The sequence below is a fragment of the Zophobas morio genome, unplaced genomic scaffold, assembly GCF_036711695.1.
Source record: "Zophobas morio isolate AGI-343-1 ecotype UQ-CSIRO unplaced genomic scaffold, CSIRO_AGI_Zmor_V1 ptg000024l, whole genome shotgun sequence".
In the NCBI taxonomy this organism is placed as follows: Eukaryota; Metazoa; Arthropoda; class Insecta; order Coleoptera; family Tenebrionidae; genus Zophobas; species Zophobas morio.
Genome location: NW_026972129.1, coordinates 8,607,224 through 8,633,480, shown reverse-complemented (window position 1 = coordinate 8,633,480; position 26,257 = coordinate 8,607,224). Strand labels below are relative to the sequence as shown.

General features: G+C 31.8%; 1 protein-coding gene across 1 annotated transcript in view; it reads left to right on the top strand.

The window, feature by feature from the left end:
- The first annotated feature begins 7,236 nt into the window (after positions 1-7,236).
- LOC135135397 (dendritic arbor reduction protein 1-like) overlaps positions 7,237-26,257 on the top strand; it is a 182,499-nt gene continuing 163,478 nt past the window's right edge. Inside the window, exon 1 of the mRNA XM_064064436.1 lies at positions 7,237-8,155. Coding sequence (XP_063920506.1) covers positions 8,009-8,155 — 147 coding nt within the window. The 5' untranslated portion in view covers positions 7,237-8,008. The remainder of the gene's footprint in view (positions 8,156-26,257) is intronic.

Genomic DNA, 26,257 nt, shown 5'->3' with positions numbered 1-26,257 from the left:
CACCGGAACGTATGGTTAAATCAGTTAATGATGAGTTATAGGTGCGACATTTAATCCGTGAATTGTGGTTATGGGTTAACAAACAAGCCGCAACTTACCTGCACTATAATAACACACGACAGAAAATGTTGCGAAACTTAATATCACTCATCGTGGTTTCTTACAATTAAGCGTTTGTAACTAAGTATTTATTTATTATTTGTAGTAAGTGTGAAAAATATAAATATTTTATAAAAGAATCAGAAGGAAAACACTCTTTACGATCAACTGATTTGTAGGCACAACTTTTGAAACAAAAATTTTAAAAAAATATGCATAAGTAAACTTTGTATATTTCAAATGGCATTTATTTAAATATTTTAAGACGTCATGTAGATAAACAAAATGGTCTAAAGTTTTATTTAAACAGATCTGTCCTCATCTCTGAAGCACAATCAATTGCGCATGTATATTTTTCGTAAAAATAAACATTTTAATTTTAATAATGCAAATACCAGCATGAGGTTGGTTTGTTTTACGAATTTCGAGAAAAGAGTGGATCATTTTGAATTAATAAAAAAAAATCGGAGGTGTGAGGCATTTAAAAATATTCATATATGTATTAATGTATTATAGAGATGAAAGATTAGGTTAGAACCAATGTTGCAAGAAATTTACATAGTAAAGTTTAAAAAGTGACGTTATGAAATATTGGTGGGATAAACAGATAAATTTTGATGAGTGTTTTACTACCTTCACGATAATCTTAAAATACACATACATTTTCACAGCAATCAGTTCGGCAATTTTCAGTTCTCTAATAAAATATCCAACTGACAGACTTCACAAGACATCATGTTGTATAAGCTGTGGAGTGTCAACGGAAACATGAAATAAACATTTGTCAAAATTAGTCTGTTACGAGGAGGTATTGATAAATTTTTAGTATACCATAGAACGAGAAGCCATATCACGAAACTAAATTTTATTTATTTAGTGTAATTACTAATTACTTTTGAAATTTATATCTACACTTAATACAACCGTTCTTAAGTAATTCCAGCTTCCAACGCTCTTAAAATTAATTCTTTGTCTTGGTCTGCAAACCATTGCTCCACGGTATCGGTCACATCTTCATTTGATCAGTATCTCTTACCTTTCAACTGTTTTTTTCAGTTTCCGAAACAGGTGATAATCAGAAGGAACTAAATCGGGCGAATACGGGGGATGATCGACCAACTCAAAGGCGAGTTCGTCAAATTTCTATAAGGCGATCAGGACTGGGTCAGTGCATTGTGTTGCAGAAAGAGATTTTCCCGAGACGTTTTTAGATAATTTTTGCTTGCAGTTTAGTCAATCATCGTCACAGTTTCGCGAGTTTCTAAGTAATCTGCTAAAATTATAGCATTCTTGTCTCAAAAAATCATGCGAGCACATTTCCTTCAGATTTCTTATGGACGAGAAGACTTTTTGTGTTTCAACTTCTCCTTTGTTTTAGGATCATAATAATGAGTCCATGTTTCATCCATTTTTATAATTCAGTGCAAAAAGTTCCATGAATTGTCTTCAAAATGTTTGCAAATCATTTGGGATGTTGCCCCTTGTTGCCGCTTTTGATCCTCATTCAGGAGCGTATTTATTTGTCTATATGTATTAAATTAAGTATATAGTTGTGTTCAAGTTGTAACAATTCTGTTAGTATAATAAAACTAAGTTTCTACACTTATTACACGAACATAACTGTTATTCTCTGCAAAACGGCATAGCCAAAAGAATTCTATTTCATTTTGCTCTACATTGTTGAAAAGGAGAAGCATAAAATTTTGCATTACATAACGCCATGAACACCAAACACTATAATTAGGAAGTTAAGTACCAAATAATCTTGTGTTTTTTATGTTATTCAGTGATTCCTGCAAAATTTAGGTACTTTGACTTATGTAATTTTTTAAATGACCGATTGAAATATTAAAAAAAAAATATTTTGCAGTAGAAAAATCAATTACTATTTTTAATTTGCTTGAAAATACATGACATGCCGAAATGTAGAGATAGAATCATAGAACTATGGTTCAGGATACATTTCAATAGGTCGCCAGATGTGCAGGGTCGTATTTACGAATTTGCCGCCTATAGACAACTCTCTTTGTGTTACCTCTTCACTCTCCAGTGGAGATCTTAATACAGAATATAAATGCATGTAGTTTTCGCAACAAATTTCTGACTTGATTATCATTATGTAGGTAAACAAAATTTTATGTAAAATTATAAAATCTACTACTTACCAGTAAATGTTAACATGGCCCCGATTGTTGCTCTTTGGCAAAAGTGTTGCATTAAATAATTGTTATTAACCAACAACATAGCGAAATAATTCAGACGATGTTGACCCATTGTTGAGCTCAAATAGTTCTTTAGACGTGTCAACACGGTAAATGGGAAAATCAACGCTCAGAGGAACAGTTAGTTACAGCGAAAAAATGGCAATGCTATTACTATATTTGGATATATGAAACAATGAATGTCTTATGTATCAACTCCAAATATATCTGATTTATTGTTTTCTTTCCTAACACACTTAATTTTTAGATAGTTTTTTAAGTGAATCAGCTGATCTAAAAAACATTTTTCTAAATCCCCTTCATAAAACTTTTGAGATCTTGGGCACTTTTACGGAAATCAGGTACATCAATTGTGTAAAAAACAACCGAATTTTTTTAAAAAGTCTACGTAAGCGGTCTTTCCTTCTGTGATTTTCACTAATAATTTGTCATCAGTTCTTATGAAAGTATTAGTTTTAAAATAGTCTTTTCTGGTGAATGTGACTCCATTATCTCTATTTGCATAGGCAAATAAATTTATGTTTTCGTTCACGAGGTATTAAAGTTTCAAATTGCAAATCAACTTGACCAAGTTTCTTCCTAACGTTCCCTTAGTAATCTTCATACATACCTATTTCATTGATCAATAAATCATATGATTCCATGAATATAACTACTTACGTATCTAAAAAATTTCAGGACTTTGGAGTTTCTTGTAAATGTAGACGGTTTTTCTGTTATGTTATCTTTTGTTAAACTTAAAGGACAGTCGCTACGTTTACCGGATTTTCAATAAATTCTCAGAATGTAATATCTGCATTATTAACAGACTTAGTTATTGCTGTGAAATTTTAAACATAACCTTCCCACAACGTTCTCTATTATAACGCAAGGGCAGTTTTCTGAAAAGCTGTTTAGCGTAGTCTTTTTTTTAATTTAAGTGAAATTTTTCCGTCAGGTACACTTATGTAAAAATCAAAGTCTCAATTATTTTTAAAAATTTCGGAACGTGGAGATTCAGTAAAAAGAAACTTGTGTCGTAGAATAAGCTACTAGAAGATTTTGTTGAATGTATGTCATTTTCAATAAAAAAAAGTCGACAGTCTATTCGGTACGATTTCTAGAGTTTTATAAACTGAACACAGTGGTGCAAAACGTGTTCCAAAATTTTTAAAAATAATTGAGATATTGGTTTTTCAAAATAAAATTAAAAAAATAGATATGGATATTAATTGTTTTTTAAAAAACTGCCCCCGAATTATATAATGAAAGTTGTGGACGGGTTATAAGTATCGTGTGATCAAAAATGGCTAAGGGGGTAATTACAAGTTGGATTTGCAAAATCGCAAGTGCCGTTGCTATGGGAATTGCGATGACATGCGATTAGCGACTTGATTCGTTATCGCGGGTGCTGTCATCGCATCTTCCATGGCAACGGGGACTTGCGAAATAGTAAATCCAACTGGAAATTGGCCCATGAGTCTGTTGGCAGTACTTTTTAAACAAAAATATGAACTTTTCTTACGTTTATGTTGGCACAACGGAAGTAATTGTCTGACAGGTATATCAATCGTTTCATGTGATAAATTTAAGTTATGTTTTGGATACATTTTGCAAAATGTATTGATATGTATTCCCAATTTTTGCATTAGACATTTACGGGTCTGAGACAAATTTTTGAGGGCGGGAGATGAAGATATCTGATTATTTAAAACTTCCTATCTATATGTTGACTAAGGAAAAAAGACGTGTGATACAAATTTTGAAACGATTGGCAATAAGAACAAACTTCTGAAGAACATTCTTTCTGTAGCCGCTACTCCTACCAAATTTAAGGAATGTACCGCATAAGTCCATATACAGCTAGGTTATTTAATTTTCTAATTCTAGCTGGTAATCCGGCGTGTATACGAGACATATTACTGACATTATCCTAAGATTGTTCTCTGTAAAATTTTACATCCAAGTTATGTAGTGGCAATAAAAACATAATTGCTTGTTTTAAATCTTCAGCTTTGTGGCCAATATTACCAACAAATTCTAGAAGTCTTTCAACCGGAGAAACACAAACATATCTTTTAACAAAAAGTAAAATTGGTCCACATGTGATATATTAGGTGTAGAATCTATTATTATAGAATAGTATTTTACTGCTTTTACTTCTTCAGTGATAGTGTGAATAACTTTTTTGACAATTATTTGAAGAAATTATTTCTAAATTAAAAAATAAGTCTAGCCAAAATCTAGAAAAAATGTCAAATTCTGCTATTAGTTCTAGACACAATAAGTAAGTTTCGTTGTGGACTGAGCCCAGTGTTTCGTCGGTTATACGGAGAGGTAATTCTCTACTATAGTTAGAGCTTTATAACAACTTCCACAACTCTCTGCACAATATTTTTGTAGTTCATTTGTTTTTGGTTTTTGTTATCACTTTCATTTTTTAACGCTAAAATACAATTTTTGTGCTAAAAAAAAATCATGATCATCTAAACGAGCAACAATATTTTCCAATCGTTAACACCGTCTGTGACTAACCATATTACGGGTACTACTACTGAGATATTTTTTACAGTCACCGTATTTATAACAGAGCAATATAACTTCAAGTATAAAATCATCAATAATATTCCATTCGAGACGATCATCACTAATTATTACTTCTTGCATTTTTGTAGCAGCAGTACTAACACTGGTCTTATCAATAGGAACGCTTATTTGAACGACACCAGAATCGGCACTGGTCACTTGAACCACTTTCGACTTATACGTATTGTCTTGTTCTTTTGCATCTTTAACTGGACTCTCTGCGTCATCTTCATATTTTCTTTCGATGAAAAAATTTTCACTAGCTGATTTTTTGAAAAACTTTTCTGTTTTACTGGTGTGACCAATAAGTTTCGCTACTCTTTTTGATTTCACTTAGGAGCGTTTTTTGTGTTCCGTCTTCTATCGTCACTCATTATTAAAGTTACGAAGGCAAGGAATACCGTGTTTCAGACGAATTAAAAAAAAAAGTCCATTGCAAACTGAAACCGAAAGATGTTTATAGGTATGTTTTGATTTTTAATTAATTTTGTCTAAGTCTGCCCTTCTTGTCTTCTGTCTTTCTTGGATACAATAGATGAATAGATTTTATTTCCACGTTTATACTTAATTTTATGGCACGGTTTCAGTTGCAAATTCCATGAAAATGTTCCCACGGGTTCAAGAATTGCTTACTATTACCGTAAAACAGACAACCAGCCGGAAAAAATATATTATCATTACATGCTTAATTGCTTGTTTATTTTTACAAATCGAAAAAATGCGATGATTAAGCACGTAGCAAGCTGTTTGTTTTGAATAATTTTATCTCCTCAAAACAGAACAGGAGACTAAAATAAATATTAATTAAGCTAAAAGAGGCAAAATTTTCTGAACATTTTTTTGGATAAGTAGATAGCTGTATGTTATTATTTTCTGATTTGATCAACTAAAAAAGTAGAGATCATGACTCAATCGAACCAGCGACTTTCGCATTAGTAATTCAACATTTTTACTACCACCGGATTTACCACACATATGTGCTCTTATACTAGTATAAAATGTGATAAATGATAATGCAATTTGGATTTTTTTTGCGAAATTGAGGGGACGGTATCAAATTTGTGGTGGGAATGACTAACTAAATTTTGGATAGCGTTTTACCATTTACATGATATTCCTAAAATACATATAAAATTTGACTTCGGACAGTGGACAGACGGCAACCGGCAGATCTATTTTCCGTGCTCTAAAGGTCATGAAATGTTGGGAAACTCATGAAAATAGCCATTCGCCCGATGGGTCCTATTGTAATAGAATATTATTATACAATATTTCCTTATCCTAATAATAATAAATAAATAATGTGACTAGCTTCCATTCGTCAGAAGAAAACCAAACTAAATATAAAATATGAACAATATAGAAAATACATACACATATGGGTAAATAATGTAAATGTATAGAATCTACTCAAACGATACATTATACTTAGGTAAATTAAAAGAAAATACATTTGCACAACAAAACACAAAGGTAAAGAAAACAGATGTTAACCCAGTTATTCCACATCACATCACTATTGAGATACTCCTCAATAATGTAGAAAACACGCTTGCACAAAACGATCCTTCTTTTCTTAACATTTTATCGGTCAAGCTAAGCCTGAGTAAAAGATGAGTCCAAAATTAATTGAAACCTAGTCTAGTGACATTGAGTCGTAACAACTTGAGTCTAATTTTCTTAGGATATTTATTTATAACAAAAAAAAATGTTTTGAGTGTTTACATTAATGTTAATAACAAATTTGGTATTATCACTGCACCTGTGATTGCATTTTGGGTAAACGCATTCATATTTGAAAAAATTAAAACAATAGTAAAAAAATATCTATTAAGCATACAATGTGAATAGCTAACATATAAAATATTAACTGATTACCCAAATATTAACTTGTTACTGAAATATTTTTGAGGTACTAATTTACAAAGTAAAATGTAAATGTGACAGAGGACAGGTAGGTATAATAATTGTGCAATGTGCATATTTCCCCTCCATAATAAAACTATTTATGTTAACGTTTGAGTAATACCGAACGGGAAGTTTAGCCGCGGAATACCCCAAAATCCAGTGATTTCTCGCCACAGACAAGCGTTTCCAGCATGATAAGCAAATAACGTCACGGGATGGTAATAGGTACCGCGTTAAGCTCTAATTACACAATAAAAAGTGGAAGTAAAGAGCGAAGTAAAAACGCAAGCAAAAAAAATCAATAGGAACTGTATCATCGAAATGATTTGATTAGTTTTGAGTAAGTCGCGTGTCGTGGGTGTCAAACGCTTGCGCGTTGAAGTACCCAACAAATCGCCTATCTCTTCGGCGCTCTTGTGTTTGTACGCCTGGCAGTCTCAGTCGGCGTGTGACCGTTGTCAAGACGACTACGCAACAAGTGAATCACGGTACACCCACCACATGGTGCTTTTATACGCCTTCAGCAGCAAACCACAAGCGATAAACATCAAACCTTGCCCTAAGTGCCTTCGAATCAAGGAAAAATCACCAACTTTTCCCAAAAACAACGCAACCAGTAAACATTCTTCGGACAATATAAGTGACATTTGACTGTTACATGTAAATATTTAGTGTCTAAGTCAACTCACGTGTTTTTGTTTACTTTGCCAGTAAACTGGGGATGCTCATCATCTCGGTTAGTGATATTATCAAAGCAGAAGTGTTTCCCGCCTTTTTCGAACGAGCGTACACTTGCCGCAACGAAGACATTTGTGAAACGCATTGTAAATAATGTTATGACATTTTGAGAATTTGAAATTAAATCGTGTATATTGTTACGCACGAATGGTCAAGACAAACATACTTCAACGCAAATTGAATGTGATTAGTTGATTTGTATTCAAGTGCATCTGTGTGTATTCATCACTATCACCGGTGATTTCGACTTTTGTGATTTGTGTCTTTAAGCTCTTCGTGCTTGCCACCACCCGTGCCTTGATCTTCAAAGCGCCGATTTTCTGGTATTTTCCGAAAATAAATATGTTCGTGCATTGAATTAATTCAAGGCAGCTCACTTTAAAGAGCAAGGTTGAAATCGGAATTTGTGACTGATTATCCTATGGAACTCTCGGATCGCCGAGGGTGTGTGTTTTTCTAGTGCGCCCTTCGGGGCTATGGATACGGGGGCTTGTTGTGTAGCCCCCTCGGCGACGCCTCGTTCAGACGACCAAATCGTCCCAGCTCATCCAGGAGACTGCTGGAATCCGCACCAGAACAACCATTCACAACCCTTCGTCGACGCTTGGCTTCTACAAATGCAGGTAGGAAACATGGGAAGCCCCTGATACACGAAACGCGCTAACCATTAGGGTACTGTTAAAGAAAATTGTAGGTATATTTTATATGTCTACATGGACGTAATGGCCAAAAACGACCTTAATCATAAGCATGAGAGTGTATATGAGTCAGTTATGCCATGCTGAAATTTGATATGGTGTATTGTGTAACAAGATTTAATGTGATATGATATATTAATGTTGTGGTTTATATTTAACCAACAGTAATGATAAAGAATGCAAATTTTTGATTACTGCTCATTGCATTCATTACCCTTATCCACCATGAAACATTTTTATTTTTAACGCAAGCAAAACATGTAATCGATCTGTATGACTACAGTACTGCATAATATGGAATAAATTCGCTATAAAACGGAAGTTAAACGGTCTTGGCAGCACTGAAAAACTGATAGGTATATCCTTTTTTTAAATAACAATTTTTATTTTGTGTGTCTATATTTATAATTACTGAATGTATTAGTAGTGCAAAATTTGTAATGCTGTTCCTTGAGGAACAAATGAGCAATTGCAGCTCATAGGATTTTAAAATTAATTATTAAATTAAAACATAACAATGTTAGTGTAAAGTTATTTTTAATCCACTATGGAAGCTCCGTTGCCAGAATGATCAATAAAACTATTAGTTTAAAAGATTTCCATCCTGGGTGAGGAGACTCGATCATCAGACATTGTGTCTATTCAGACTCTTTCGTGGCTAAATTGAGCAAAATTCAACTGTTGTTTCGGTTATTTATGAGAATCTGAAGGAATTTCTGTGGAGCTCATGGTCGAATTAAATTTATTGATCCAGTCTATAAGAAATCCATAATTCTTTTCAAGTTTAAAATGATTAATTACAAGAAGAATGTTTGAATTTATGCATGTGATATTAAAAATGGTTTTCTGTTTTTTTTTTTCAGAGAATTGTTAAAACATTATTCTAACATAATCGTGTTTGGAAAAAAAATCTAAAATGCCTCGGAACCTAGTATTTAGTTTGTCTATCTTTAATTTTGTTTTAGAAAATATGCTTTTTAAATCGGCTATTTAGAAAATTTCATTCCTGAATTTTCGTCGAATTTGTGTTATATTTTACGGTCAAACTGTATATTTATTCTGTGCATGGTATATTTTTAAATAAGATACCATCATTGTTTTTTTTTTATGAAGACCACTATACAAATAATTATTCATATATATAGCAAAAGTAAAGTATAATAACCAGCATTCATAAAAAAACTTATAATTTCAAAATCAGAACTTAAGCTTATTTTCTTTGTGCCAGGGAATTTAATTTAATATTACAAATTCTAAAAATTTAAAATTAAAATGTGAAAATAGCTGTATCTTTGGTGATTACTTGAATACAAAATTATATAATAGTACTGTTAATAATGTCTGCTTCTTTGGATCACTTGAATACTTCGGTCCAAATTATCTGGGTAATTGCAGATGAACGCAGGTGAATAATTTTACAAATACAATTTTTATAATTTTTGTCTTTAACCGGTATAGAAACCTTTCACTGTTTCACAACAGTCTAAGGAACAAGTTCGGTGAAAACGAACCCTCAGCCGTCATATACTCATAAAACCAATTATTATCAATTTTGTAGTCAATTACAAGAAAATAATGTAAACCATAATTTTTACCTGGGGCTACACTTTCCAAAACTGTGTAAGATGTTGGTGCAGAAAAGTTGTACCGCTTATGACAAACTTAAACTATTGGGGTCCAATATTTAAATTGTGGAAGTAACAGTAACTTTAATTCAATTAAACTACAACAATTCCACGAGTAATCAAGTATACCTCTCTTATTAATTATTACATTTCAGCTTCATTATAACCTTAATCATTGTCTTGTAAAACAGTCGGTACATTTCTGTTTGTTAATGTTCTGTTTAAAGGACCTTTGTTAATTATTAAATCTGTGGAGACGTAATTACAAAAAATGTTTTTAGTTCAATGAAACTTCGGCGGTGTAAGTGGAGACGAGGCTGATTAAATTAATTTTATAGATAAGACGGGTCAAATTTAGTAATAATCACATACACAGAGTACCTTATCGTTTTAAAAACACCACAACCCATCAAAATTCTCTCGTTGAAGTTAGTTATAAAAAAATGATTATTGCAAATCAAATACTAAACATTCAGACATTTAGTTAGCACTATAATACCAACGAAAATAAAAAAAAATAGCAAAATAAACTTATAAATGACAATATAAAATACATATATGTAAAATCTTGATGAACAGGTTTCAAAATATTCAACGGGTTTTACTTACTTCTAATGCCACGATCACTCTTTCACTGGCAATATACATATGCAAATATATTTAAAAAAATATGAAAAGCTGTATAACTACGCTTCCGAAAATAATTGAAAACCTACTTTTATTTTCAACTGTGAAAATGAAATGGCAAAGTGGTAGCACTTCTTAAGTTTTCATGACGTTTTACAACTCGAAGAGTAGGAAATGTACATATATTTCCCATTTCAGTTATTCAGTCGTTTATTGATGACTTTATTAGACGTAAGTATAATTTTCGAAACTATTGTACCGATTACTTTAACATTTTAGGTGTTCTCTAATTTTACTGTGAAGATCCCTTTCGGTTGCTTAAAAAATGCAGCAAAACATATTTTGTACTCTCCTTTAACATTTTTTTTTTAATTTTATGTCTACAGTTTGTTCTAAAAAAGATGAAAGTTTTGCTATTAAATTTTATTGGAATAAAAAACATAAACTAAAACTACAAAAAAATTGGACGCTGTATTCCACAATAATTATAAAAACACATTATAAGATACGGTGTTGTTTATTTTTCTGTGATGTATTTTTATTGAATATCTGAAAACGGTGTACTTCCATTTTCAATATTTTTTAAAAGTGGTAATACAGTGCATTAAAAAATGTATTATTTATTTTGTTAATAAATTTAAATGATGCATTTATCTTCACTAAGAAAGGTCGAATATCGTCTTAAAAAATTACTGAAGAAATATTTTTCGAACAAAAACAATTCTGGGTAAATAACTTCACGGAGAATGAAATTGTAGCCATAATGTGGCTATAATTCTGCTCAGTAGTCCACAACTGCTATAAACAATTCTACTCAGTATTTTTGCTAAATTAGCTTCAATGTCCAGGTCAAGTTTCTTTCGCGAACTATTACAAAACTGGTATTCTTGGTTCAAGTACAAGCTTGAAAATTTAGAAAAAAAAGGCATGTTTTCATTAAAAAATATGTGCAGTTATGTTCTACATAATGTGGTACTTATTTGTCTCAGGCATGTACTAGTTTCATTTCTTTTTCGTCATTATCTTTACCAATAAAAATGTAGGTACCCGGTAGAAGGTTTGTTGCGTTGTTGACTCAAAGCGAAACGCAACAATACACATTTTACAAAATATGTAATAAGTATAAAATTGCTAGCCAAAATAATTTCACAAATTAAAGATTTGACAATTTGGAGCAAACTAAAAAAAAAACGTAAAAATTATCCTCAGTAGTAATATTTTCAAGACTAAAGATCTCAACTCTGACGCGATATTTTTTTAAGCGTGTACGTTTTATGCAATGGCATGATGATCGAAAAGTAACAAAAGCGTCTTAGGCCGAAGTAATAGTTCGAAATTGAAACCTGAAATCCCTCTGAATATAAACAGATTTTATAAATGGCGTCAAGCTGAGTCCTTTGGCCGCACTTATTCATGTTCACTCCTGGATACTTTTTAAAGTGACCGCATTTTTGATGCTGTCCTTGTCTAGCGTTGATGGTTCCTAGGGGCTATTTTAGATTGTGTGGGACAATGACAAGGAAAAATTAACATTTTACTTTAATTTCAATTTGTTCCGAGCATAAGGAATGAGATTTTCTTGCCAAATCATCGAGATCAATGTCGACAATAGCACCGACCTGTGATTAGAATTTTTAATAGTTACAAGCTCATTTGTTTCTGCATTTGTTTGCTACAATTGAGTAATTCGGCTTATCTGTCAAATTTATTTCTTTCCTAGAAAGTCCGTAACAATGCAGTTTGTAAGCGGACGCTTCACGTTGCGGTTTTCAGTGAATATAAAAAAACCCATGTCGGACGAATAATTTCATTGTGGGATTTTTTACATTTTGCATCATTGTCGAACAGTTATTTGAACGCAAATTATAGAATTAAAATAGTTTCGTTTTGATTTTATTTGGATAAAAGTTGCAGCACAAATATGGAGTCGTCCGAATACATGACGTATTAAAAAAGAAACGTACATGTTTGAACATACATACGAATAGTGTTGGCATGCAGAACGCTTGCTACATCTTATGCATTAAATTAATTTTCAGCAAACAATAAAGGGACAACGGTACAAACACGTTTTTTCCGTCTCATATATATGCACTGTGTATACGTATATTTTTTATCGTTAATATTTATCGAATACATTTTTGAGTCGTCATCATATTCATTGCATTTTAAAACTTGGCTATCGAAAATTTTAAACTCGCTTTTGCTTGTTACATAAATATTCAGCTTGAACAGACGGAAGCGTTAGACAACTTGGTAATCTAATCTGATGTCTTTCAAGGCGTGTTTAATAAATTTGTGTAAATTATTTATTAGCAACGATGCCAAAATTATTTGCTTCGTTTTTGGAATTATCTTAAGAATAACTTGCGGTTAAAAGCCACAGTTTCGAGGTTTTTTACCAATAAAAGAAAAAAAATCTAGATTTTATAATATCGTAGTCAAAATCTATAAGGACACAAAATTGAAATAAATGAAGATATATTTTGAAATCGTACCAAAGATTCAAACTAAAAACCAATAAAGACTCTTGATATATTCTGAAATCCAGTTTAAAAAAACATTCTGTTTGATATTCCACTTTCGAGGTCTAAATAAAAAGTGGTATTCATATAAATTGACAGTTATAATCGAGCGAACAGATAGTTCAGGACACATTAAACGTCGTTAGAAAGATTTAAAAATTTAAAATTGTAAACTTCGATGTGTGTGTTACATCAACGAGTTCTTCTTCGGCTTTAATAGCGATTTTTGGCAATATATTCCGTAAGTGGAATAATTTTTCATTCTTTTTTGGCTTTTGAGTAGTTAGTAATGACATTGAAAATATCACTTCACCCGATACATCAAACAAAGGATTAAATTTATGTTTTAAACAGTGTCTTTCCAGTTTTTCAAGTTTCTATGAAATATTAGTTCTTTAGGTAAAAAAAGGTTCATGCCTTATTCCTAAAGCACAATCAAACAAGTCGAATTTTATTACTGATTTGGACAGGGGATGAAGTTCCTATAAAGATTTTACCAAGGCAAGAATTATTTATTTAACTTCTTAGAATGCCTAAATTGACGAAATTTTTTCTTTAAACACCCAGTCCCAATATACAGATCAGCTTGGCACATAAGTTTTTTTCATTAACTTTCAATTTCAGGATATTAAAGATTTATTTTTGAAGGGAGAAGTCATTTCAGAATTTTTCATTAACCTGTCCCTAAGCGTGTTCTAAACAGAAGTGCAACTGCAAAAAGAATACCTCTAAATGAAATTCGTAGGACACAATAAAAAGAAATATTTGGAAATTGTGAAACATTTGGTCAGTTAAGACGAGACTGTTATGTTGGATATGATTTTGAATGCTTCTTACTTTTCAAAAAGAATTACGATATGTAGTTCGTCATGAATTTTTAACTTCAATCAAAAAATGTCAACCTAATAAAACTGATTTTTTCAATGAATGAATTTCCATAGCATAGCATGAAACCGACTCTGAATCGGTTAGTATAATTCCAAAAATTATGTTTTCAAATTGATGTCTTGACTATACAGTACTGTCTGTTAACGTTGACCGTAGACATTTATAGGTACTAAAAATTTTGGATAGTGTTAAGAAGTTTTCTTGCATGAACTTTCAAATGAAATTTGGCAAAATATTGTATTTTATAACTCAATTTCAGTTTATTTTATCACAATACCAAAATAATGGTGGAATTATTGATAAAAAAAGTACATTAAATTATTTACATATTGCCTTCCCAGGAGGCAATGACCAAGTGTCAAAACAATTATTATTTGCAGGAATGTATATAGGGCGAGTCATTAACCGCGCTCTTCTCGATATCTCATTAATAATAATTAGAAATAACAAAAAAAATCTAGGACTGAATTTGTACAGTTCGTTGAGGATCATATGTTAAAATTATTTTCAGTTAAACAGAGTGTTATGTTTTTAAGGCGCAACACACAATTTAGTGCTTTCAAATGCAATATCCTATATATTTGTAAATATTCCGATTAATCTCTTATTGGGCTTTATAACTATAATTTGTTCTCGAAATTCCAATGCAATGTTGCCAGGTTATTAAAATTCTCTTAAAATTTTTTAGCAAAGAATTAGAGGTATTTTTAAAATTTTGCAGTATTTTGTGAAGAGATAAATAAAGATACGCGGTTATTGTGATATATAAATTGACACGGGTTTTCATAATCAAGGGGGTTAGAAAAAATAAATTTTAACAATTTTCAAATATCGATGTTTCAGTTTTTTCAAATAGAACAGGCTGTATCTATTTTTCTTGTGAAATATTTTCCATATTTAAAGTTGATAGTAATTGTGATTTATTACTTTTTTAAGGGACTTTGAAAGAGTGAGAACAAAGTAAACATGAGTAAGATGCAGTAATAAAACTGTGTTCTACTTATTTGAAAAATCTGAAATATCGAGGTCCACAACTTTGACATAACTGCCAGGGCAATTTTTTTTTATAATTTATTGTCATATATTTTTTAAATTTTGTTGAAATTTTTGCATCACGTATTTTAAAAAATCAATATTTCAGTTATTTATGGAAATTTGGAACGGAGTTGTCACCATTGTTTTCAGCTTGCAAAACTTTACAAATCGTACTAGGTGTATTTTTGACTTTATTTGTTGGGACTGAGACATAGTAAAAATAAAAGTTAGCAACTATGACACAAGCTTTTTTTTACTGTGTATCGCTTCTAACAAAGTTTTGTAAGTTGAAAACAGTGTTGAAAACCGTGTTCTGAAATTTCCTTTAATAATAATTAAGATACTGATTTTTAAAAATGAGTTATGCAGAAATTTTACTAAAATTAAAAGAAAAATATGATCACAAACTGTTTTTAACAAAGTTGCCCTTGCGTTATATAAAGAAAGTTATGGACAACATATATTTAAAATTTCAAAACCATAGGTCTGTTAATAACGGAGATATTACATTCTGAAAATAGACCGAAAATTCCACAGAATTTTAGAAATAAATTATGCTAATAAAGCCTAGGAAGAGGCTAATAAGAACATTAAAAAAATTGGATGCAAGAATATTCTTAAATTCCAACAATTCTCGTAAAATGATTTGCACATAAAGTGTAGAGTTGTGCCAATTTCCTAAGGTTATGTGACGTTCTGGAATTAGAGTGTATAGCCGGCCATATTTATTTAATATTATCTACAGTTATAAATAACTTAAGTTGTATAGAAGTATATATATAGAAGTGGCAGATCTAACTTTTGAAGCCGTCATAGGATTATCTTAAAAGTATGAGCTCCTCTTTGTCAAAAAAATTTCTTTATGGTGGTTTCCAGAACACTCTATAATAAAATCTATTCTGAATTATAATTTCCCCAGTTCTAATTCGGTTTTATGATGTGTAAAAGTTAACTTCTTCAACAATAGATTAAATTAACATTAACAGTACAATGGTAACCGCATGGTTTGAATCCTTATTTATGACTGTCCCATCACCGGCAGTAGTACCTAATGTATTGTTAAGGGAGTTAACTTTTACACAATGGGGTACTATCATAAAACCGAATTAGAACTGGGGAAACTATACTATAGCAGTCGCAAACAATTTGTACCCTTGTAAAATTTTAGATGTCAATTGTTACAATTTAAACAACAATAGTCCAAAAATGTGGGAGAAACCGTGTGAAGGGTAGCGCGTGCTAGCTTTGTCGAGACGTAAATTCCTATTCATCTGCAGGTAGCATGCCCATCCATGGTTTGATGGATTTACAATGCCGTAACTAGGATTTACTTAACGTTTGGATTGTAAAAGTTTACGAGTATACAAATTTTTTACGATTATTATAATTACAATCTACTCTACCTTCTACCCGCATATTTACAATTTGCTTCTAAGAAGCAAAACAACCTTTGGATTTTGTCCATACGTTCTCAGACAAGTTAAATAAAGTGAATTTTAACATATGTATTAGAAAATTATTACTGCTGAAATTTTTAATATAAATAAAACACAACTATGGGTTTGCTATAATTTTGTGTACTTTATTTCCAACGGTTTCGATAGCCATAAAACTTATCTGTGGAATGTAGGATACATATTTTTTAAGAACCTAAACTTGTAGAAAATACTGCTACTTCAAAGAAACACAAAAGTACATATATGCTGAAAAAATAAGTTTAAAAAAATCTTGTGTTAAAAATGCACATTTATTTGTTTTGGTGATTTTTTACTTCATTTAGACTTTTGATATCTTAGAGTAAATATTTGATGATTATGGATAGCTCTTGTGTTTGAACATGAAAATATATTTCCTCAAAACTTATCAAAACGTTTGTCATTTAAAAATTTTAATGATATGACTTAAAAGAAAGTAAATGTTTACAAAGGATTTTAAGACATACATGTGTATTATAGAAACAAAGTTGACCTGTTGCTAAATTTTTCTGAAAAAGCTATTGAACATATTTTTTTGTGTTTCTATTTTCAGACGCTCAGTGTACGCAAATATGTATTGAAATTTCTGCAAAACAATTTAGAGTATAACACATAACTTTTTTTAATTAGGTTTTAGAATAAAATATGTTCGGCCACAACTGATTTATTAATTAAAAAAAATCTGGAACAGAAATGTATGTACAATTACCTGAAGATAAAATTTGCAAAGTTATTTCTGCAGATTCTAATTCATAGGTGTACACCCCGCTTTGGAAAACATTAATAGCAGTTAAATTTCTACAGCCGAACAAATATATACCAAAAAATTTGATATCTAGCTATACTCTAAAAACTGAAAAAACTACAATATCTGGTTCTTCTTCGGAACAAAATGTGAATGTGGATGAGGCAATACACGTTTTACGGAGATTTTTTTAGGATAGTCCATTTTTCATAAAAATGTGGTGTATTAAAATGGGAACGCATCTTTTAGCCATACCACAAAATTAAAAGCTTTATAATTGTGGAAGTGTTACAAATTGACAAAATTTAGGTTATGAAATGATCCAAGCATAAATTTTTACGTGCAAATTTTGAACAGAATGAGCTAAATCTTCCCACGGAAGATTAAGAATTCATGGAATACTCCAGCCGGTTTCGTAATTCACCACCAATTCAATAATTTGTCTACATATTGGCGTATCAAATGTGTGATCTTGTGTGTAGTAAACTCCTTAACGAGGTGACCCGAAATACAAGCCGCACACATGCCCGGAGGTGTAATGTAAATAATGCTTATACGTCTAGTCGAATTAGAACTTCATCTTAAAACACCTGGACGGAAGAGAAAGACTAACAGTACTTAATATTACATATATCTATTGTCAAAATATTCTAGTGTTGAGTTACGGAATAAATTACAATTTTATATTGTTGTCGGTGAATTTATTTAAAATGAATTTGTGGCCGCCCACTTTGATTACACTCCCGTTGAACTTTCATCAAATTAGAATTTATAGTTCCCACCGAATCTGAATATAATTAAACATTAAGTAAAGAATCATTAAGGTGCGCGTGCAAAATAAATCCTGTAAAACGGTGCAAATGAGCATGAAAGCGGGCATTATAACGCCTGTTTATCACAGAGAGCCGTGTGGATGTCGGAAATGTGAGTTTAGTGAGTGTAGTCAGCAGCCCGTGAAGAGTATCATGCTATTTACACTATTACTCGCTTTTTATGTTATTTAATTACGGCGTTCTTCGTGATCCTTTGTTTCCATACTCGTTATTTAACTTCGATAAGGCTATGCTCACCGACTTCTTTCAAATATTTCAGGAATTTCAATGAGTTAGGTAAATATGTAAATTAGTGATTCATGTGGGCACCAATTTGTTAGACCAAAGGAAAAAGACCAAAATGATTCATCAAGGTATGTGCTAATAGAAAAAAAGCAATAATTTAAGGGTTGTTAATTTTTAATCTTCTATTTCATGATATAATGGATGGAGGTTTCAAAAATGCTGAAAGGTGTTCCAAATAAAATTAATACAAAATTGTGCTTTATTGTCATAGTACCTAATAGCAGCAAATTTAGACCGATTATGGGAAAGCATCTGCTTTGTGTTTGTTTACGAGTTTTGTTTGAGTTTAAAGCACTGTAATGGATTGTTTCTTGTTAAACTTTTTGTAGTATAGAAATTGTAATTTTGATCCTTCTATATTAGAACCTACTGCTGAAAGATGTCAAGGAACAAGTTTAATTTAATCAATAGGTAATTGCAAATAAATGGCTCTACTTTCTCGCCATCACGTTGATTATAAGCCTCTAATCTCTACTAAGTATATTTTTAAATTCTTTTTGTTTGGTAAGATTAATATTAAAGTTGTAAAACAGCTGTAATACTTATAATTTTATGCTTGTTCTTGGCAATTTCGAGATGGTTCAACTGATATTTAACATTTAATTAACTTGAACTTCTTTAAAAAATAATTTTCTGCCTCCCACGTTTCCTTTAAATCTTCTTTGATGAAAGAATATCCGAATACATTATTTTAAACTAAAATGAACAGAAAAGCTTATATTTCGAAACAAAATTTTATTTTGTTGGTTTGGTATTACGATCATGTACTGTAATCTGTGTAAAAAATAAACTGTACAAAACCTAATTGACAACATAACGGAAAATTATAATTTGATGGCATAAATATAAATACCTTTAAATTCTTTCGAAATTACTTCTACGATTATTAAAATATCAAATAAATAAACAAAATTAAAAAGTTTTTTAATAAAGTTTAGAATTTAAAAAAGTAAGTTTAAAAAATAGGTAATCATAATCGTAATAAACCTCATTGGCTACCTAATACGCGATAATAAGACGCTTTCAATCATTTCAATTAAATGGTTACGACTTTTTTCTTGGTTGCATTTATTTACCAATAAAGAGCCATATAAATAAATTACTCTGCCGGTTGTATCTAACCTATCAGTAATCAATCAGCTCGACTATTTTCCCGTGGGTTGATAAATGCTTTTTAAATTCAAATAAGCTATCACAAAAATGCCATCAAATGGCCGGTAGTAATAGATATCCATTGTGCAAATTCAATTTTAGTCATAAATCGTTAACAAGTTACCAGGTGTTTCTTTTATAGTGCTTGATAAGTTTTTGCTCTATTCAATTCAAGGAAAATGTAAAATTTTCGAATCTATAATCAATCTTCCAAGGTGACCTCATTGATGTTTTTAAACCAGTTTGAAATCTCTACCATCGCATTTTTCTAATTTCAAGTTTCTCTTGTAGTAATTGCCTTAGATCTGGCTTTGAGCGCTTTTCAGAATAATTTAGCATTTCTCCACGCTGCAGTTTTTTTTTCCCGAATTCCGACACATAATTTGGATATATATTTATTTAAATAAAGTTTGTTATACTTTAGATGTGGTCTAAGTTTTACAAAAATTTTCAGTTTTTGTTTGCCACCTGTGCCCCTATATTACGAAAAAATGTTGCTAGAATTTTTTTGAATAATTAACCGACAAGGTTACACAGTGGAACACACTTAATATCAACAAGTAGTAATTTGATAAAATATTTCTACGTTACCTTATAAATTAATTTCCGGTGTCAAATTAACGTGAGGCAATAAATTCGATTACCGGAAATTTCTGTTTAATTCCCCAAACGGTTCGGATATCCGATTAAATACAACGTCAACGTATTCCCATACGAAAGTGGCACGCTTCGTTAAGTTTTTGTACAAAGGGAACAGTAATTTCCATATTTATAAACCCAATCGGGAGAAATATTTTCGATAAGGTTCGTTATTTCTGTAAAGGCTTGTATAATCGGAAAATGATTTGTAGCTTTGCTGTTTAAGATACTATACCTACTCTTACTATAAACCAATTGCCAATTCAAGTATCAAATTACAAGAATATATAATTGTCGATAAGTATGAAATACGAGTTATGTAGAGATGCTAGGAAGGTATAATAAATTATGTTAGCTACGACATGACATAACTTTTATTGAGCTACGTGAAATTTTAATCAAACTATAAGTGCACAGTCCCTAGCAACACAAAAACCTTGTTCGCACGTAAGACGAGACTAACAAGGTTTAAATCAAGTTCATCTCGTCTCAGTTACTTTCTTTAATACAAACATTTTTTTTGAGAAGCGTTTAATTAACTGTGTATTAAATAATGAGACATTTATTTAGATCGACTTAAGGGAGATGTTTGCTACGCTGTCGCCTTGAGAATTGTGCTCCCTTACAAGTTTCAGGAAACTGCAACGTGATGACTAAGACACTAAATTATATTGTAAAAACTTTTCAATGCTATTCTTATTAACTTAACCTTTCTCATTCAGCGAAAAATTCGTCTGTGTGGTTTGTTTATCAGTTTTTGTTTACTGTAAGTGGCAATCTTGAAAATATATACTGTTATTACACGATAGAAGAAATCAATTTATTTTAACTTAAAATGTTTATCCAATACGGAAAAATTTGTCTATGTAAATGTTTAGCTGTAAGAGCTATAAACGGTTTGTTTCATCGATGGTGGTTGATGAAATTCGGAGAACTCTATATGTTACTGCTGCATCTGTTTTCGTTGCAATAAGTGTTCAAGCACGGCATTCAGTATAAGAGGTAAACGTACCCTCTTACATTACTATTTAAAGATATAACAGGTATATAAAAAAAGAGATAATACATAATTTTATCACAACTGTACGCATCGGTATGTGGCGAATATTATAACCTAGTTTTTGCTCAATAAAGGCATTACGTTTCGACCACATTCCTTTTGTATAACTGACGTAACTCAGTATGACCTTTATCTTTAACCCAAAGCCAAAATCGAGTTTATAATGTTAATACATATTTGGATTCTGTAAAGATTTTAGAGACGATATTTTGCAACCTATCTAAAAACGAATTTCACCATGTATTTAACAAGTAGGCATTATCTACACTGACATGCTGTAGTCACAGTATGTTATAATAATTCAATTGTTATGTTCCCCGTCTACAACTTTTATTAAATGACCCTCGTATAAATATAAATAAGTAAAAAATAGCAACAATATCGAACTGGTTCCTCGGCAGTTGGACAGCAGCTTCAATATTCTTACATTCACATTAATTTTGGTGTTAATATTAACACCGCCGTAGAAAGTTATTTGAAAAATAATATATCTGTTAGACTTTTTTGAAAAAATGTATTTTTTACAAAAAATATTCCGTTACGGAAATTTCAGTTATACAGGATCGCTAGAATCATGGGCGCCGGCAGGATTATTTGCAAGGGGGTGCACCCATACAGTATATGATATAGTATATTTGCTCCATTTTCGAATTGAATCTGGGGATGAAATTTAAAAAAATCATTTAAAGTCAGGAGCAAGAAACTCTTTGTATGTATAGCATCAAATTCAAAATGAATTGATTGAAATTTGTTCTGATGTTCTGAAGGGCAAAATAATTGAGGAGGTGAATCAAGCATCCGTTTTTTAGGTGTTGGCTGATGAGACTGCTAATATTAGTGGCACAGAACAATTATCGATTGGAGTTCGGTATTTGCGTTGTGATCAAGACAATAAAAATCCAATAATTTTCGAAGAATTTTTAGGATATGTGCCGCTGCAAGAACTGAATGCGGAAGCCATTTCAGAAACTATTATCCACTTCCTAGAAGATTGCAATTTGGATTTAAATTAAAATGTGTATTTTATACTAAGCCAGGGGGGTGCACTTGCACCCCCTTGTACCCCCCTGCCGGCGCCCATGGCTAGAATGTATGGAAACGGTAAAATGTCTTGAAAACCAATTGTACAAATCAATGGAAATTAGACATAGGGGTACAAGAGGTTGTGCTCTAATTATTCGTCAAAAAAAAAATTGGTTTTGCCTCGTTTGTTTCCGAGGTGCAAGGCTAACGTGATGTTTGTTAAATGGCACTGCCATATAATAATATTTTTTCTGAATTCATTGATGTTGCACAATCATACTTTCTGACTGAAATGGCAAAAATAAATTATTTTAAATAAAAATAAATAATAAAAGAAAGATGATGTAGTGGCCGTTGAAAATAATCTTTATTTGACATGTAAGGTGTTCCTTGCAAAAATGGTGCATCTAAACTGGGCGCTTAGAATTAGGTAATGATTTTAGCGGTTCCGTTGACAAAAGACGAAGTTAAAGTTAAAATTAATAATTAATTTATTTAATTATTGTTTAATAATTTATTTTGCCATTTCAATCAGAAAGAAAGTATGATGGTGCATATCAGTGAATTCAGAAAAAAAGCTCTATTCAAAAATGCATTAATTATATGGTAGTTATATCTAGACCACAACTTCTTGTACCCCTATACCTAATTTTATTTGATTTGTACAATTGGTTCTCAACATATTTAACCGTTTCCATAGATCCTAGCGACCGTGTATTAATACCACTTACTACCAACAACCTGATGACGTCATATTAAGAAACCAGATGTGATTATGAAATATATTAAAAATGTGTTTTTTTTTTTCTCTTTAAGACAACTTACAACTTAGTGTGTTAAAATACTATTTGTAGATTTATAGAAATTGAATAGTATCTATTTTGTTTGTTTGCAACATAACAGTATTTTGTTTCAATAAGGTGAGATAAAACAAGTGTCAGGATATTTCCAGCAAAATTTTTATAGTTTCGAAATTTCCTTGCTATTGATTTGTCAGATACAGTGTGAGTTATTAAGCGCACAGTCTTCGATATTTCACTATTCAATATTATCAGAGACAGAAAAAAGTTAAAGATTAAAGTCATACAATTATTTGAGTAGTATACATTAAAACTACTTACAGGGTGTTTTATTTTGCCACGTTATTATTTTTAAGACCTGTGTAGCATTATTTTATGGTGAGATCAACAGGAGTACGCACATTATTGTGGTATCAATTAATTTTCTCTTTCTTTCAATATATCGGTCTGTCTCTGAAAAAAGTAAAAAATCGCAGCAGCTATCAACTTTAAATATACAGGGTGTTCCATTTGAAAAAGCTGAAACATCGTTTTTGAAAATTATAACAATTTAATTTTTTATAAACACTATATATTAGGAGTTAGTGAGATATAATGTGGCGACCTATGTGTTTACCCCCACTGTGCTGAAAGATCGTACTTTCGCGCTATTTGGGAGAACCAACCAGTGGACGGACACAGCTAGTTCCCGGACAAAAGCCCTGTTGGACGCAGAATTACACCTGTCTGCACTAGCGTCACCACTTTCGTGGATAGCGGCTGCGTTCCTTCAAATTGCAAAGTGTTTAATAACTTAAGCACATAAGCGAAACACAATGAATGCTAGACAACTCGATGGAATGTGCTGTACTGATGAGATGAAACAAGATCGAAACTGCAGTCCACAGTGTTCCAACGGGTTGTTTAGCCTTAAGTGTGACTAAACACTTTGCACTATATTAGGACTTGATGACTTGATGCTATGTATAACACAACATAACGCGTTCCGATTTATCTTTCCACAAAATACTGTAACACAGATTTTAGAAATAAGCCTATTGAGATTTTTTTTGTCAAACAAAGGTCAATCACAAAATGTAAAACTATATAAGGTATTATGCTACGCAGAACATGAACACAAATAATTTTAGTTAATAGTTCTGAAAGAACCGTACAACTATTGTTTTGCTATTTCCGAGGAGGGAGAAATATAGCACTATCCTCGGCTATTTCTAATAATAATGTAATGACTTAATGAGATATCGAGAACCTCGCGCTCAGTGATTCATCCGGTCTATGCAATTTTTAAGTTTATTTATGAGGTGGTGTTCTATTGAATGCCACAAACGTTCTTAATACCACCAGAGAACGATTACTAGGCAGTATTATAGGCCATCCACGAAAATAGTGGTCTTATGACTTTGATTCTTCAACTCTTATCAACTGTCTTATCAGATGTAAATTTATGACACCACCCCAAACATATGTAGCGACCGTTTGTTGTGTTTGGCGGGCAGCTTCTCCTGAGCAGAAGCGACCTACCTGATGTTTAGAGATATTAGGTATATTAGTAAAGGCCCTTACTTTTTCTGTTGTGGCGTGCATTTTCAATATATTTTCAGAATGCAACATATAGACTTATTGTTACGAAATTTTAAATGTAACTTGGCTACTAATTTCTTTAAATAACACAATGACGGTTTTTTAAACACTTTGCCATAATTTTTTTTTTTTTTTTTTTTCTGTTACTTATGGAAATTTCGGAACGCGGTTTTGCCACTGTTCAGCTTACAAAACTTTAGACAGTACCAGATAAACATGACCGACTTTTTTCGGTGGAAATAAGATACAGTTAAAGCAGATTTTTCGACATAAACAAGCGTCACTGCTTTTTATGGTTGTCCCAAGATGGTGAGATCACTTTGGTGCCATTTAGCCATTGTTTTTCCTAAACATTGAAATTTGTTATTACGTAAGTGTACCCATTTTTAAGAAATATGTCACTTATTAAATTAGATAAGTACTAGGTTTATGCTTCCATTTCTATGGCACTATCTGTTATCTGTCTCAAGAAGGTGGAGGAAGTACAAACACCAAAATGTAATTTTCGTATCTACAACACGGGGGACGAGCTGACTGTTATCGTCTCTCGATACTTTGGTTTATATATTTATGTTCGAGCATCAGTTAATTAACAAAGGTAAATTTGGGCTAATTGTGATGCATAGAAATTTATGTACTCTCGTTAAGATATCTTAAGTAAAAATAAGCTTGTGTAAGAACCGAACACTGCATTGTTCTTTCGGATGTTCCCGTGCCGGTAAACATAAAACAGGACAGTGTGGGCCGTGCAAGATACCAACATAAACATATTATTACACTAATTGTTCGGCGTCGTAACTTAACACCTATAGCGTGAAGTCGGCAAAGTGAACTCGTATACATTGGCAATGCATTGTCCAGTTTGACAGATATACTATCTGGTCCATGACAAATGCTTGCCAGTTATAAAAATAAGTAGCGCAGGAGCTCCGGCCCACACGGTTAGTTCTTTCCATACACTCCATAATAATGTTCATATCGACAGCGGTAACAAGCGGCCGTATTTATTATTATTCAGCGCTACCGAGAACCAATATGTCAGAAATTTACATATTCAATTTCTCAGCATACGTACATAATAATAGCGAGATAATAATGAGATAGGATAGACTCAATGATATCTGGGTGAGGAATCCAACCGGAGCATGATGAGGTCGAGCTTACGTTGACCATGTTCATATTGTCCTTGACTAGTGGTGTGGAAGCTCCGCAAGAGCTTACACCGCAGTGTACTGCGAAAATCAGAAGCAGAGCGTTAAATGGATAAAAAAAGAGTATCCTAGTTGCCTTCTAAATCGACTTTTCTCGGACTCGTTATATCTAGAGAGATTGTGTTTTAAATTAACGGTCAGACGGAGAGCATAAATCGGAAGAATAATGTTGATGTTTTCAGTGCCTGATCACATGCAGAGTTTTAAGGAGTGATTTACTGAGAACTAGGAAGTTAGCCGTAAGTCTTACAGCTTACAGTACTAAAGGCTTATAAACATGCCGTCATACTATCTCTATTTTGCATATACGTTATGCCTGGAGACAAGATAATTAAGGAAGATTGAACTTATGTCGGCTAAATTATGGGCTTTTACTAGACGCAATCCAAATAGGATGCAGTCTGTATCTTCAGAAAGACAAGGAAATATATGAAGATTTAGTGCGCTCTTACTGGATTAAGGTTAAATTAAAAGAATTTATTAAACCGTAATTAATTATTATTATTTTCGAATATCGAAAATA